The sequence below is a fragment of the Dermacentor silvarum genome, chromosome 10, assembly GCF_013339745.2.
Source record: "Dermacentor silvarum isolate Dsil-2018 chromosome 10, BIME_Dsil_1.4, whole genome shotgun sequence".
NCBI lineage: Eukaryota > Metazoa > Arthropoda > Arachnida > Ixodida > Ixodidae > Dermacentor > Dermacentor silvarum.
The window spans coordinates 84,277,583-84,293,885 of record NC_051163.1 but is presented as its reverse complement, the minus strand read 5'-3'; the positions used below and the strand labels follow the sequence as shown (position 1 = coordinate 84,293,885).

Genomic DNA, 16,303 nt, shown 5'->3' with positions numbered 1-16,303 from the left:
GATGCTTCGCTTTTCGGGCGAAGCTGCGACATTTTTTCACAATCTTCGGGATCTACTCACATTTTTATAGTGCACTAGCTTAGGGATGGGCCCATGAAAGGGCCAGAAACCCAAATACACCATAAGGAAAGGCGAGTTTACTCGCTAAGGAAGACGGTGACCTCACAGTAAAAGAAAAAAAATGTTTAATTTTCTCCGCCTCTCCTGGTTGTTCCGGCCCCTTCTACGCACGTCGTGACGCCAACATTTGGCGTCACCAAGGACGGAGCTGTCGAATGGTTCGTACACGGACAACACTTCCGATCCGCCTGCTAGAGCGTCTTTGCTACGCAGTCACACTCCCACTATTCGTCATCGCTTCACTATCCTGTTCTGTGCTATCAACCGATTCAATCTCGTGCAGCGTGTTTGCGCTTCCCATGCGGCGGCAACAGCGTGTCGCCGGAAAGCTTCGAGTCCTGATAAGCGGGAGGCATTGCTGTTTTCAAATGAGAAAAGAGCACCATAGCGACATATGGGACTGACGGGTCCACTTAGTGTCCACATGCGTGGTTTATCAGCTAGTTACTACAGATTATCTGTACTTCCTTCAATAGGATTCTGTGTATTTGATTTTTCTTGATGTAGTAAAGTACAGGCTACGATAAAAGTCATTACAAAACGGGAGATGTGATCGCAGTGCGTCTTCAGCCTCGAAGGGAAGCTACAAATTTGATTACGCATGCGTGCCAGCGTGCGCTCATAGCTACTTATCACTCGATCTTCTTTGTTATTTTTTCTTTTTCGTTAATCGTCCCGTGTCGTAGAAAATCCGGCGTCAGCGTGCGATGTCGGCGTCGGTGGCGGAGAAAATAATCCCCAACCACCCCGACCTGCGTACGGCAGGCCCTCCACGTGGTGCCAGGTTTTGGTGAACAAAAATTGAATTTCCCACAGTGAAATCTGTCAGAAAAATGGTAAAGTACGACTTTACCAATCGGCGTCACATTCGCTGTCGGATTGTTTACCATTCGGCGTCGGATTGTAATTTGAATGTACGAGAAAACCTAATTCTGGTACAAGGAAACTCAAACACAAACCCCTTTACCAACATTTCTACCATACCTACAGCCGCGCGCTCGGGTACTTGTAAATAAGTGGTCGCAGTTTCACCTGAAAGGCGAAGCATCAATTGCGATAGCAAACTTGTACAGAGCTATACGGAGTAATGATATTAGCTTTATCAGCTGTATAAACTTGGACATGCAGCAGCATCGGCAACACGCAGAACTGTTGTCGACGCCATCGGCGTTTTGCCCGCGTTCGCTCAAAATGCGTGCGGCGTTGGTGACTGTTGCCGGAGCCTGTGATATAAATAGGCACTTGGTGCCGCAGCTAAACGTCGCCTCCCTTCCCTCCCCTTCCCCCACGGCTTCTCGCGCGTCGGAAGAAGGTGCGTTTGCTCTACATATATGGTGATTGTAAAGGAGAAAAGAGACACCTACTTCTGCAGCCCTTAAGCGAGCACGGCGCGGAACGCGCGTTTGTTCTACGCCGTGCGTTCACTCCCCGTGAAAGACGCGCCCCTCGCGCCCTTTCACTCGCACATACAGCGAATGATATCCTGATTGCGCTCGCATCCTCGGCAGGTCAAGTTAAGACTTCGCCTGCTAATGCGCTTTGGATACGCTCGCGCGTCGGGGCAATAGCACACAATAAAGTAATAATAAATGTGCATATAAGACCACATATATAACTCCTGGAAAAACGTCTTCCCAGCAATGCATTTCTGTTTAAGAGTGAAGCCGACTTTAAGAGGATCGGTGCAAGCTTGGTGTTTGTAAGCTGGCTTTCCCACGTTCAGTGATGCAGTGAATGAAGCCTACTTGCCGGATGCGAACGATGCGATGTGAGCGGGTCCCGATAACGCGGTTGCGTTCTACTCTTAATGGTGAAGCTTAAGCGTCCTAATTTTTTTTCTTTTTAACTTGCTCATTTCCAGTTTCTACGGCTCAACAACTCTCTAGTGTGAAGGCGCTGATATCATAGCTAGACTAGCTCACTCGCTTGTCATGGAGGCGTGTCTAACGCGTGTGACGTCCAGAAACATCAACGCTGTCAGCCATATTGATAAAGCGACTGTGAGGTGTGATCAGGTTGTTATTGCCGGCCTGTAGAGGTACGTGGTTCAATTTGTTTTCCTCAGGCTGCTAGAAGGCACAGGAACGCAGTTCAGCCGCAGCTCCAGGTTTCCAATTTTTTTCGCACCTGTACAGAGGGGTCCGCTGTTAAAAGGAACACGGGAGCGCGTGGCGTCATGCTCGGCGCCACCACCGGCCAGTGGCTGCAAGAAGTTTCGCGTAGGTGCAGTGAGCCCTGTGGGCGGTGCACTTTTGTCGTCTGCTACCGCCTGCTGCCGCGCTTCGGATAGTAGAGAAGCAAGCCGACCACGCCTTTTTAATGTTGGCCGGTGAGTGTATGGCCACACACTGCTAGCCAGCCGTTGCAAAACTGAATGAGAATTAGACGAGGCAAAATATTAACACGCAGGTATTTTTGTTGTTTCAGCTTACAAGACAAACGTGATGATGTTTTACGGATGTCTCATTGGCACAGCTATATTAGAGAATACTTATCCGTGTGTAGTGCCCGTATCATTTGTACTACTGCATATTCGAGTCGCTGCATGTGCTGCACAAGGAATCCACAAGCGCCTTTAACGAGTATGTTAATTTATAAAGAGCTATCACACGAGTTATGGTTGAATCATGGAAATCGACGCACACAGTAAACATTTTTTGAGGCCGGCAAATCTTTATGAAACGAGAAGGCGAACAAAAGACGGCACGGTCATTGCTGCTGATGTTAAGGGCATTTATCTGATTCTACATAAATCCAGTGCCTTTCCTTCCAGCTGGAAGGAAAGTGGCTGCGTTGAAACACCAATTACGCGAGCTGCTTGCTTCGCGACGATGCGATGCACGGCAGCTGACCGTAGCAGACGACGAAAGAGCACCGCCCACAGCGCTCACTGCGCCTGCGCGACACTCGTTGCGGACGCTGACCGGCGGTGGCGCCGAGCAGACGCCACGCGCTCCGGTGTTCCCTTTAACACTGGACCGCTCTGTACATACCGGGTGTTTACGCGAAGACTTTCAGTCATTTAAAAAAATAATCTGACAGATAGTGCAATTATAATCTTTGAGCTGGATTGCCCTGACAGGCGGACATTATGTGGGCGAGAAATCGAAATGATTAATTGAATATTAACAAAGATTCACTAATTATGTTTTCACTAATTACTTTACAGTACATATTGCAATTTATAAATTGTAGCCTGGGAGTCCGCAAGGTAGATCCAATTGGAACGAATTCTCAGGATGGCACCAGTTCTGAGATAATTCCCAAATTTTCCAATAAAATACATGGGTGGTGCAATTACTTTTCTGCTTCAATGCATGAAACGGCGGTTTGTTAAAGCAGCGGAACGACAGTGCACTTTTGCAGCAATTTGATGGTGCATATCTCGAAAATGTCATCCCCCAAGTTATTTTCAAGTGAATATGCCTTGCAGTCCCACGAGCTAAAGTTCGTAAATTGCAATATGTGACACAATTAAGGTACTTAGCTAGAAATCTAATTAGTGAATTTTTGTGAATTAATGGATTAACCACTTCGATTTAGTGTGCAAGTAATGTCAACCTCTTCGAGTAGAGCAGCTCGAGCACTAGAATTGCGTCATCTGCCACAGATGATTTTTAAAAATTACTGACGATACTCGCAGAAACATCCGGTATACTTTTACGTTCCGTAAATTTTTCTTTCTCATCTTTCGCTAAACCCTTGCCCCTGTACAGGGTCGCGAACCTAGCTTAGATATTTACCTCCCTAGCTTTGCCTAATCACTTTTCTCTCTACTTGCGAGAAAGATTATCGCGTGCGGCCCATTCTGGCTCTTTCCATCATGACCCTGCATACCAACAGCACTGCCGAAACTGAAAGCTCAGCTGCTGCTGCCAGGCTGCAAACTACACATGATCATTTGCGAATCTAGGGAAGCACCACAGCAACTGAAGCAACCCCGCTTGTGGTTCTTAGTTCTGCTTGACTGTACTAGATAACGTGCTCTGTGTGTCACCAATGGTCGTGAACGTGCTTGTTGTGGGCCTGTTAACTGGTACGTATTTACCTTGGTAAGGAAGCGCTCGTCGTGGTGGTTCAGAAGCTATGGCGTCGCGCAGCCGACTACGAGGTCACGTGTTCAATCTCGGCCGTGTAAACCGCATTCAGATACAGGCGGAAAGCAAAATGCTTGTGTGCCATGCCTTTTGTTCACGGTGTGGTTTTCGCAGCGCGCTACCCTGACGTGCAGAAAAAAAAACGATGGCCTAGTAAAAGGAGTAATGCTTCACTCTTTTTAATTTGCTTCTTGGTTTCCGTTCCTTGCCGCTGCAAAAATCATGCCGTGAACTTAGGCCAAGTCACCCAAATACCTATTGTCTTTTTGTTAACCTCGAAACACCGCACGTCGTCAAAATTAACCCTGAGACCTCGATTACAGCGTGGCTTATCACGCGCTGCGTAGTTGTGACATGATAAATCGACTAATTTGATTTAAAGTTGCCAGGAATCCTTGCAACGTGTTTTTTTTTATCGCGCGAGTATCTACCCGAGAGCCGATCAGCGCCTTTTGACGGAGCCCATCGGCGAAATGGTCGACAGTGCGCGCGCAGCTCATTGCAAGTGTCCTCGCATAGGCTGGCTGTTAAGCGATAATTGCCTCAGCACTTTCTGTCGCATTATCTTTTCCTGATTTTCTTTGTTTTTGGACACTTTGCACCGATTATTGCCTAAAGCAAGTGGAGCGTTCAAGCACATGAATGGCCAGCAAGAGCAGCACAAAAGTGCACCTTAAGAGTAAGCTTTAGCTCGGGCCCAACTCGAATGCCGCCTTATTCAAATGTTACTAAAACACACCCTTTTCGGTGGTAACTACCAGGCCGATTTGAATGACATTTATTGCATTTCAGACACAATGTTAACTTCTAGTGACTGCTGGAAGGGGAATTTTGATGTAGAGCCTAAATATAATTTTCGAAAATGTTAACAAATTGGTAATTCTGAAAAAAATACAAGTTTACAAATCTAACTCTGCATCAAGAACAGAAATCGCAATGATCTAAACTGCATCCGTTAGAGCATGCAAAGAGGACAATAGGGCTTTATCTTGCGTGAATTTGTTGCATTGTTAACGAGGGTTTTGCAAAAGTCCTACGCACATAGTAGTGGTGTATTTGAGAGCCATGTATGATACTACAGATAGATACACTACAGATAGATACACGATTTAGATACACTATTAGATGCAATTTACCGAATTGTCACAATGTTTTTCACTGCTGAGTTAGACTTGTGAACATGATAGTTCAGCTTGGTGAAAATTTGCGATTTGCAACATTCTTTAATAAAACATCGACGAACTAAATAAAAATTTCCTGCCAGCAGTCACTAGATTTTACTTTTTTTAGTGCAACAAAACCTAATCAAATTTGGTGCAGTGGTTGTCGAGAAAAACTATTTCTCCTTTGCCATGTATTTACATGGGATCCCCTGAGGTAAAGCTTATTCTTAATAGCATTAAACAATTTTTCGAAGTCGGTGACTGTATTGGCCATTATTAAAGCGCGGGAAAACTTTCGTTTATCAGAGCATTCATTATTTTTACTGTCAAGGTGGATGTGTGATATTGTGGTTAGCATCGTTGCTTGAGTGTTATGTGATGCTGTTGTTCGCATTATTTCTTTAAGAGTGACTGTGTATTCGTTCTATTTTGACTTGTATGTAATAACGCAACTTCATCCTGACTATGTTGTATACTTTTTTGTTGTAATGATTCAACTGTACGTTATGTAGGCCACATAGTCAGGACCTAGAATAACCGGCGCCGTACTTGCGCACCAATCTCTTTATATTATCGTAGAGACTCGTTTAAGGGCCGCACCTCTAACTTGGCAGTCCAAAATATGGGGAAAAAATTTCGAACGGAGAAGCAATCGCGTTCGGTGCCGCGATGCCGCGCGCGGGCATCGGCGAATTTCTCGCACACTGCATACTTCCGCGTGCCGCTACTAGATGACGAGAGAGAGGGGAAGAGAAACAACTTTATTGAAATAGTGGTTGGTTACTGCGGGTGAAGCCCCTCTTCCAGGATCCCACTGGCTATTGCTGCGCGCAGGGCGTGGTCGAGGGTCGCCGATTGGCTTCCCAAGTCCAGTTCGGAGAGTCGCGCCTCCCACGACCAATTACTGAGTGTGTCGTTAAGTAACGGCGAGACGGCGTTGCCGTACGCCAGATCGCGAGCGCTGTGCGTTTATGTGATACAAGGGTACATCCGGGATGTGCACCACTGGCCGGCTGAGCCCAATATTTTGACCAAAAGGTTCGGTCCCATGTGCGAGCCCCACCTGTTCAAAATTGTACAGAAGAAGTGCGGCCCTTACACGAGTCAATACGGTATCTCTTTAAAGAAGGAAAGGCTATCGTGGCCGCACCTTAAGATAACGGTTGTTGGTGGTGTCTGTGTTTGGGGTTAGAGCTTCCTTACTACGTCACCAACGGTCCGTTGGCAAAGTGAGAACTTCCCGCCTGTCAACGTGCAGCGCGAGCCCCGAAGGCCCGGATGGCGGCTGCTCCACGTCGTCGGACGAGAAGACGCCGCTGAGCCGTGGTGCACCGTCATTGATGCGACGTCGCATTCCCAGCGGTTCGCCTTCGTCGTGTCTCAGCGAGGACGAGCTACTAGACCCGTTCTGCCCGCCGTCGAAGAAAGGTGCCGCAGGTTCTTCGTGCGGCTTCGGTGGTTGCGAGCGACTCAAGCAAGTGGGACACGTGGTGAAGAAGTCCTTCCTCGTGGTCGCCCTGCTAGCTGCTGTGGTAAGATGATTGGCTGAGCGAGTTTGATATTCCACGAGATATTGCTAGTTGGGGAAGTCGGAAGAAATCTATTTGTAACTATTGTTGGGCCTCATCCCCTTTGCGCATTAGTTACAATAAATTTATTAATTTCGAAGCATCCTTCATAGCCGATTGGTGTGTATGTGTGTGAGAGAGAGCGCGAGAATAGTAAGTATAGCACAGCTTACAACATAGTTTAAAACGACACGAGCAAACCACATACAGATAAAATGAATGCAAAAGAGACAGGGTATGAAATCTATGGGATAAAATTACCGAACACAGGCGGTGTTCACGGATCAAGGGCGAGAATCCTAACAAAAACATACTTGCCCAAGAACAAGGTCAATATTAAAAAACGTCAACATTTACAATCCAAACGATATCTGCACTGCAGAAAATTGTGTGAAAGAAAAAGGTTGATTGACAGGTGTTGTGCAAAAATGTATATAATTCGTCAGGACCAGTCACAGCGCAGGTCATTCACATCTCGTGAAAAGTAATTCCAGTGCAATGTTTTTCGTGGAATGGAAGACGTCGGCTTAAATATGAAAAAGGTTACTTTGCACGTGCGATCGCGTACAGAAAAGATTACCGATGGCATTTTGAAAGTCATTATAAATTGAACATTTATAATAAAGGTAATAAAAATCGACATGTGTTGTACAGTCAATCCATCTCTTAAAATTTTTACACCTTTCAGATTTAAATTTCTCCCATGTAAATTTCACAAGCCTTGTGTTCTTTTCCTTTAGTTAACGTCCTGTGACTGCTACTTTCCTGTCGGGAACGCCGTGGCTCAGGGACGCAGGTGGTATAGCTGTCAAAGAACCGAGCGCAAACTGCCAGAAAGGAAGCATATTAAGGGTCGTCACAAAGCGTTTATAGTAATCAAACTTGCACACTTAACTACGGTCAAGCAAAGTATTGGAAGCAATGGCGCATGTATCCCAGTGACTGATACAGTGACACAATTACAGTGGATAGCTTATTTCTGAATGTCAAACCGGGTGCATTGACCGAGGCTCTAGTTGACACGCACGTATCATCTGCAACAAATACTCATGCGGTAACTGTGTGCTGGCAAGTTGGAGAACTGAACTTTTTGCAGCAGAGCCTTTCTATTAGCGGCGAGAAGTTGGAGTGACGCCCTCTACGAGTGACGTCACGGCCAGGACTGCGCTTGCTCGGCTGCTGCGGGCGCTCGTTCCCTTCGTGCATGGTTGGGGCACGCCGCTGGATAAAAAAACAAGGCGCAGCCTGCCGCGTCGGGCGCGCTGCTATGGGAGCGAACGTGACGGCCGTAGTTGCATTGTTGGCCGCTTGGCTGGGCCGAACGGCGCTAGCTGACGGGGTTGGGTAGTGGTGGCTCGAGCCGTACTTATTGAAGGATATGCCGGCTTCTTTTTACTGTCATGCCTGAACGGCAATTTCTTCTTCAGAACCGCGAGTCGTGAAAATTTGCGGTGTGGATATCGCAAGCTATGTAGCATTGAAGGGGTCGACTGGTTTTGCAATGCGTATATGCGCAGTGTCTGTCCATAAACTGTGCATAAAGAGTGTCTGCAATTTCAACACACGAAGTTGTGTAGGATGCTCCGCAAAACACTTAACATTACCGTAGTGCTTAGCTATGAGAGACATTGCTTTTTACAAGGAAGAAAAGTCTTGGTATTGGTATTTGATGTCAATAATATCAATGCGTGTTAGAAGGAAACTGCACAGCGAATCTTTTATGAAGATTCTTATTACTATGGTGAGTTGTTCTAGTCGAATATGGCTACTTTATATGAGTAAAAGGAAGAGTTAGGCGCGCATTTTTGATGAAAAATCTTGCTAATACTTTCACCGTTCTCTGAAACAGGCACTCAGAAACCACATTGCTCATGACGGTAAACACGACGGCGCGTCACGTATAGTATGTATATACTTCACGAATACCATAACAGCAATCACCAGAAAGAAGAGTTTCGTGGTTAAGATCGAGAGCCTATCAATTGCACGCGATAAAATGTTTCATAGTGACCCTCAGTTGCCTTTATCGACATCATGGTGCACAGCTCTTACGCAACTAAATCTACCGACTGTGGTTATAGCGAGGCACGCATTATTCGGGAAACCCACCAGTTCACTACAACTTCGAATTGAAACCATGAAGCAGTTCTTTAAGCGCCAATTGCAATGTCTAAGGTATGCTCGAGGCTATACTGCACAGCCTAGACTGTGCTGGAGAGGAAAATTCAAACGCCTTCTGCCTCACCATGTCTCGATCCTGCGTTGTTTAACTACACCCCCAAACTGAGAACTATTCACTTCGTGAGTACATAAAAGAGAACCTCGCATGCGCGCCTCATAGAGAAGACACCACAAGCCTTAAATTATTTCACTTGATTTTTGACCTCCACAGGAGAATATCTTCAATAAGCCTCATACTGCTAATGAATGAAGCTTCGGCTTCTTTCTAGCTGCAGCCAAACGGTCCAAAAGGCATATTTTACTAAAGAAATTGGGCCGAGCAGCCTGTGTCAGTTTGTCAAACATATTCGTGATGTCTGTTCCTCAAGAAACAAGCAGAAGTAAATAGCACAAGTGAGTTGAACGTGCAGCACGGAACAGTGAATAAATATTGATACATTCCTTTGCGTATTCTGCAAATAGCTGTAAGCCTCAATTAGCTTTACTTCAAATTACCACCACTTGAATATTAACCGGTGAAGAACAGCCTAATTTTGAGAAGCCGTTAAAGGAACAAGTGGTGCTGGTTGAATCTAAACTGCAGTGTCAGGTCCTCGTGTTACTGCCGAGCGTTTCTGGGAAGAAATGAAAAATTACATATTATACCATGGGCTACTCGTCATAAGCAAACATGTTTTAATGGGTTAAAATCGAGGTAAATGTAGCAGTAATATGTAGCTGACATTGTGACATGCTCGTTTCACCACTGCAAGTATGGCATCCTAACTGGATACTTATGTGCTATGTTTATGCGCTTATGCTTTTATTAGTCACGTGCTATTTATGATTTTTTATTAGTCCCTCAATCTACAAAGTCTAGATCCGCGCTTGGAAAACCACGCAATGGGCTGGTCTAAGCTCCTTCGGCTGGCACTGAAGCGTTGCCCTAGATAATTAAATTGTCGTCTAGGAAATAAGCTCTTTGAATAAGGTTGCGCGAATAAAGACGTAGTAAAAATATATTTGAGATGACGGTCATAAGTATACAATCATAGGGAACGACAGCGAACAAACGGAAACACTGGAGAAGGCGCCTGGACAGCGCCCGAACGGCAGCAGACGACAGGTGCGTATCCATACCCTGACGTCACGCGAGCGGCGCTCGCAGTGCCCCTGTAGGTCGTTCTCGGGGCTAATAGAGGTGCAGCCATTTATACGCTTGGAATATTTCCCAGCTAGCCTAGAAAAACCACGCAAACATTACCTTCGATTATTCCAAAGCATGAGTGGTTAGTATACTGGCATGGCGCGCGGCACGCTGAGTACATGTTAGTTAATCATGCATAGTTACAACGCGCTGGATGAGCGATACGCGATTTTCCAGTTACTGCTTACAGTGCCAGATGATCCGCATAGTCTCCGCACGAGGTGCGGTGCTACGCATATTAGTTAGGCTCGATTATTTAGGTGCACGACGAGTTTCGCAAGTCATTCATTATGCGAAACAAAAAATGCCAGGCTTGCGCGGCACACGCAGTACAGTCAAAGCGTAAGCTAGACGAGCGTTTCGACAGTACTACCTAGTCATTTGAGTAAATGCGTCAGGAACGCGCTTGGGACGCCGTCGCGCGTGCAAGCCGACGCGTTCCATCGCCGATGGCTAGCGCCGTTCGGCCCAGCCAAGCAAGCGCTTGCGTGGCCTGGTTTCGATCCCGGCGGAGAGCGGGTACTTTTTTTCGCATGCGATAGCGGCTATGGGTGGCGGCGGCATCATCGCGACCCGAAACGGCTATCGGAATGAGCCCATAACTGCTTACGCTGTAAAAGAAGTTAGAAAATGCCTTACATTGCAGTCGGCAAGCGTAGAGGATAACATCTATTGAAACAGTAAAAAGTTTGGGCCATGTACAAGACGTGGTGAAACAGCCTTGGGCGTAAGTGAGGGCAAGATGTGTTCTGAGGCCGATTGAAACGTTACTTTTCTCAATTGACGCTGTTAGCGTTGCACAACCCATTGTTGCAGACCATGTTATGGCAATAAGCCTATACAATGTCTGCGGCACACTTTTGCATCTTCTATAGCCAAGCACAAGTGCAGTACTTTCCTCAGCACTGATGTACTAATGCGGAACTAATGCGGAAAGAATTGAGCAACAAATTTTGAGGCTAAAGTTGCCCATAGTTCAACCGACAGGTGCATTCATAGCCATTTGTCAAATGCGGCAGCTTCAGTGCGTGATGGGATGTAAATACTCAAGCAATCTTGAATTGAGATAGGGTGATGGTTACTGAGCTATATTTGGTGGGCGAAACAGAATCGGCATTTAAACGGCGTCTACTTTGCAGGTCCTGATGGGCATATTTCCCGAAGCAGGCGAACACAGCAAGACCTACAAATTCAACGTCAGCAGTGGCGATGGATCACACCGTATCCTTTTGGCCAGTACTCGTGAATTTCCCTTCTCTCCCTCTGATTCCCTACGCCTAGGAGCTCGTCGCTCCTATGGTTACTTGGTGCAAGGCCTGCATATTCGAGGTGTGAGCTCAACATACGTAAGCTTGCTGTCAACCACAGAAATCAGCCGGGCATGCACGGAGGACTTGCTAGCACTTAGTTTAGAGTCAATGTCTATTACAGAAAATTACAAGTTTCTGCCTATATACTTTGAAATTTTAGTCGAATAAGGTGTATTGCTTTATGGTGGGCAGCCAGTGCATTTGTCCGGTCGCACGAATCCCCAAAGCGGCAGCTTTGGTCGTACAAGTTGCAATACCGGGTTACTTGCGATGGTGAAGTTGAATGAAGGCTCTGACGCCTAAGGCTACTCAGCACAAAGGATAATACCAGGTGCCTTTCTTTCCGCTGCACCATATTTTTCACAACTGCCTGAGGCAATAAAACAATTCTAACCCTAACGCTGAATTACTCCATGAGGAGCCCATTACTTCTACAAGAAATCAAAACGCTTAATTGAATAATTAACCTAATTACACTCAAAAGCTTTTTAAGGAATTACTTTACCGCCCATATTTAAATTTACGAATTGTATCCTTTAAGTTAGCGAGGAGTATCAACTTGGAACAAATTCTTAGGATTACGTCAGTTTCGAGATTGATTTTCGAATTGTCTGACAAAATGTATTTCACGAAAAGATGTGAGGACGTCAGAAGCCTGCAACCAGTGTAGCAAATATTACTAGCAATAATTTTGGGTTACAATAATTTGGCCATTAGCGGTACCATGAGTATCATATCAATATTCATAATATCCCTGCTAGCGGCTTCAGACATTCTTGCAGCGTTATTTCTTGCTTTCTAAAGTTCCAAGTGATCATACTTCTGTATGCACGGCAAGCAATCAGTATCTGCGTACATGCATATTCATTGCGAAATGTTTCATTTAGAACGCAATACTTCGTTGATATTCACCAGTTTGCAATGATGTAAAGCCGCTCGAAGTCATGAGGGCGAGCTTTAGGCAATTTCATGAACCGTCTGTCATTTCCACGCAGAGTAGCATCACTTCTAGCATGCCATAGACACTAACGTCTGAGTTCCCCCTCTAGTAAATTTTGTAGGAAGCTCTGGGCACTAATCGGCATTTACACTATTCGTGCTTTTTCATTGATAAAGACAGAATGCTTCATTACGATAGTGGAGCCGCTTAAAAGTCCTTTGTCTTGCATCGCCTTGGACGTCGATGTGTTTTAAATCCATATTTAGGAGTTGATAGTGCCTTCAGGCGGGGCCGGATACTTACTTTCACATACAACAAACATATACTAAATAACAGATAACAACGCTGCCCTGAACAGCGGAAAGCTAATGAGAACGAAAGTCGTTGAGGTGACGTAAATGCACTAAAATGGCTCCCCAACCGAAATCACATAAAAAGCATTTGAAGATAGCCATCAGGTATCAATGTAGGAAAGGCAGCTCACAAAACAGGTCCCATAACATTAGAACATGAAGCCAGCTCACCTAAATAAAATACACAAATCAAACCAGAAGTCCCATAACGCTCTCTAGAACGTAAATTTAGCCCGCCTTGAGTTCGTGTGGGTCCCAGAAAAACGCACGGAAGGTTTCTTTGACTAGGATCCCATCACTCGCTGGTCTGCAACAGGAATTCATCTGGACGACTGGCGCTCGCCCGTTATGTTCGCTTTGAGAGGCCCCTTCCTGCATCGTTCCCTCGCCAACGTCACTCACGTCTTCACAACCGTCACGCTGGTGACCGACGGCAACAGCACTTCCAAGGGTTCGCTGTCGAGACTCTCGCAGATTATTCGCATTCCAACGGTGGCGACTGCGGATGCCATCCCCGAGACCAGCTTCGTCGTGAAAGACCAGTTTACCGTGAGACAATATCAGTGAGTAGACAAGTGTCGAATGTCTTTGGTATATTGGTGCATTGCGCGTCTGAATGGTATGCAGTGAAGCGATGCTTTAAAAACTCTTCCTACTGAACAGAATTCTTATTAATGTTACAGTAAGTTTGATCGTATTCCTTGTTTTCTGTGCAAAAGCAATATATGTCCCATGAGGCAGCAAACCTGGCATGGTAGGCAACGAGTGGTACTTAAATTTATCATCAGTGACGTCATCAGCGTCTTGTATGACGTCAGTCGTAATACAAAATTAGAACAAGTTAGAGTAAGATGACTTAAATCGGAGTAAACTGAATGAAGGTGAAGTGAAGTGAATTGAGGTTGATACAAATTAGAACAAGGCGGGTTGAGGTAGAGTTGTGAAGGACCCATGGCAATATACGACGTCACGTATCATGAACGTAACCAATTGAAGAAGTCGTTATGCTTTCGCATTGGAATCGCCTAAGAATACTTAAGTGAATGTAAATTTTCTTTACCCCTGTGTAGCGTAGCAAACCAATGTAGTCTATTTGGTAGACGCCCTTGTCACGTATTCTATGCCTAGGGCGAAAATGCTGAATCGGCAACATAGGGTTGACAAAGACGATTCATCTTTGATAGCCGTTACATTATCCTGATGTGAACAACAGGAATGAATATGCCTAGCCACTCGCTTCTGAACTAGTTTGAAGGCGTTTGAATACCGTGTGTGCACTGACATAACTGAATTTTCCCAGTGGAACGAGTCCTGATCTCCTGATCGAGGTTCATGGTAGCCCGTCCGAAGTTTCCTACCCCCTTGAGAGCCTCGTGGAGCCTTCAGAGGTGGAGTTCGGTTTGAGCGTTCTCCTGGCGGCTTCGGTGCTGACAGTGCTGTACTTACTCATCGTGTTCGAGGTAAGCTCTTTCTGCTCAAACGTTTATTAACTTTTCCTACCTACCGTAAACGGCACATATATAGTGGTTTCGGGAGGATGGATGAGTGAAACAGACTACCGTCTTCTGGGGTGACTGTAAAAGCAGTCAACGGCTTCACCGGCACTGCGCCTGGCACATGAATGCTGGATGTGCAGCCTATTGAAAGATCAGAGGACCTCTTACTTCATATCTGTCCTGTCTCTAAACTTCCGTTGTACAGAGACCTGCGTTCTCCCCTGCACTTCATAAAATAGTGTCTGGTTACAGCTACCCTGTTCTTGCTTTAATTTCGCATGCACGATTGCGTTTTCTTCTCCCGATTGTTCGATAATTTCGGGGTGTGACAATGCGCGAAACGTTCGATAACGAATCGATTGTCGCATTTGATTAGGTCGCTCAACCGAATAGTTTCTATTCTAAAATCGTTTGAATACGTTTTCAAATGTTTTACGTCGCGTCGTCGACGGCACCCGGCTAAACATAAAATTTAAGCAGAATTGCGTTAACCGTCATCCGCTCCCGATTGAATACAGGGTATGAAACATGTATCACTCAGGGAGTCGGCAGCACCACAACAAATGCCATCACAATGCGTCACAAGGGATCTTGCTTTCATCGTGTACCACAAGCGCATCAGCTCGGTGTCACCGCAGCCCACTGGTCTCAGAAATCTTCAGCAGCCATGCGCTTCGAGTTCAGCGTTTGAATCTCTGAGCACTGTATCTTACCCGCGAACCTGTCGAAAAATGTTCCATCGGATTTGGTTTTCGCACAGTTCGACTCACTTTGAATTCGGTCTTAAAAACTATAAGCACACCCCTATTCAATGTAACAGTTGCACTGTTACTTGCCTGGTTAGAGAACGCAAAAAGTCGAACCAGCCTTCGTTTGCGCTCCTTGTGATGTCCGTAGTGCGTCTTGGTAGTCAGTGTCCGCGTAAAAAAAAAAACAAAAAAACGAGATACTAACAAGATTTCCATTCCAATTGACCTCTGCCCTCGAAAGCGGACCCAATTTAAGGATGACCCTTCGATTGACGCGAGTAAAATGTATGCTTTGAAGCAACTGGAAACACATGCAAGCGTAAAGCCGTAAAGCAGTCATTCTTTTCAGAGTTCTTGTACCGTAAGCGTCTCAGTGTCACGTAAGAGACGTACACAGGCAGGATGTCATTATACGTTCAATTTTTACGTCTGAATGTCATGAAATCATGCGTAGATGTCCCCGCCCCCAACCCTCGCATGGTAACACCCTTTCCCAGCCTTTGAAATTTTTGTGGGTCTCAACAAAGTTCTCTCCAAGGCCCCTCAAATTATTGGGGTAGAGCTGTAGATATATCAAGGTAATATAAAATGTCTGTAGGCCACCACCGCTCTTTACCTTTTTTCACGAACTTTTGCTCGCAAACGTGGCCTATGTGTAAGTTAGGACTGCTAACTTACACATAGGCCATGTAAATATATAACCATCATATATGCACTGAATTATCTCCGCGCACGGGATTTCTCAGTGTTACGCCAAATTGTCAAGGCAGTACATATTTACGTAGATATACTTTCGATCAATTGTGCATAAATTATTTGGCAATAAACTTCTACGCACAGCCGGAACAAGCTTGGCTGCGAAAAGTTGAACGCTACGTATTTTATACTCGCTTTGTCATGCTCAAATCTCGGCAGTTGGTCCACCGGACTCTGGCAGCGCTCATTGGGGCCACAATGGCGGTCGGTTCACTCTGCGTGGTAGGCGAGGTATGTATCTTCTTTCCCGTTGTACTTTAATTTTTGGCAGCTTGCTAACTGGGCAGGACTATTTCCCTCCCTGCGTTTCCTTTTCTTTCTTAACCTTTCCCTCACTTGCGGCATGAAAAGGAACACTCGATAGTAGTAATGAATTAAAGGTTA

At 45.6% G+C, this 16,303-nt stretch overlaps 1 protein-coding gene across 1 annotated transcript in view; it reads left to right on the top strand.

Moving 5' to 3' along the window:
* LOC119466231 (P protein) overlaps positions 1 to 16,303 on the top strand; it is a 39,488-nt gene that overhangs the window by 1,779 nt on the left and 21,406 nt on the right. Inside the window, exons 2-6 of the mRNA XM_037726710.2 lie at positions 6,639 to 6,912; positions 11,455 to 11,536; positions 13,235 to 13,481; positions 14,219 to 14,378; positions 16,079 to 16,150. Of these exons, the coding sequence (XP_037582638.1) occupies positions 6,639 to 6,912; positions 11,455 to 11,536; positions 13,235 to 13,481; positions 14,219 to 14,378; positions 16,079 to 16,150 (835 nt within the window). The remainder of the gene's footprint in view (positions 1 to 6,638; positions 6,913 to 11,454; positions 11,537 to 13,234; positions 13,482 to 14,218; positions 14,379 to 16,078; positions 16,151 to 16,303) is intronic.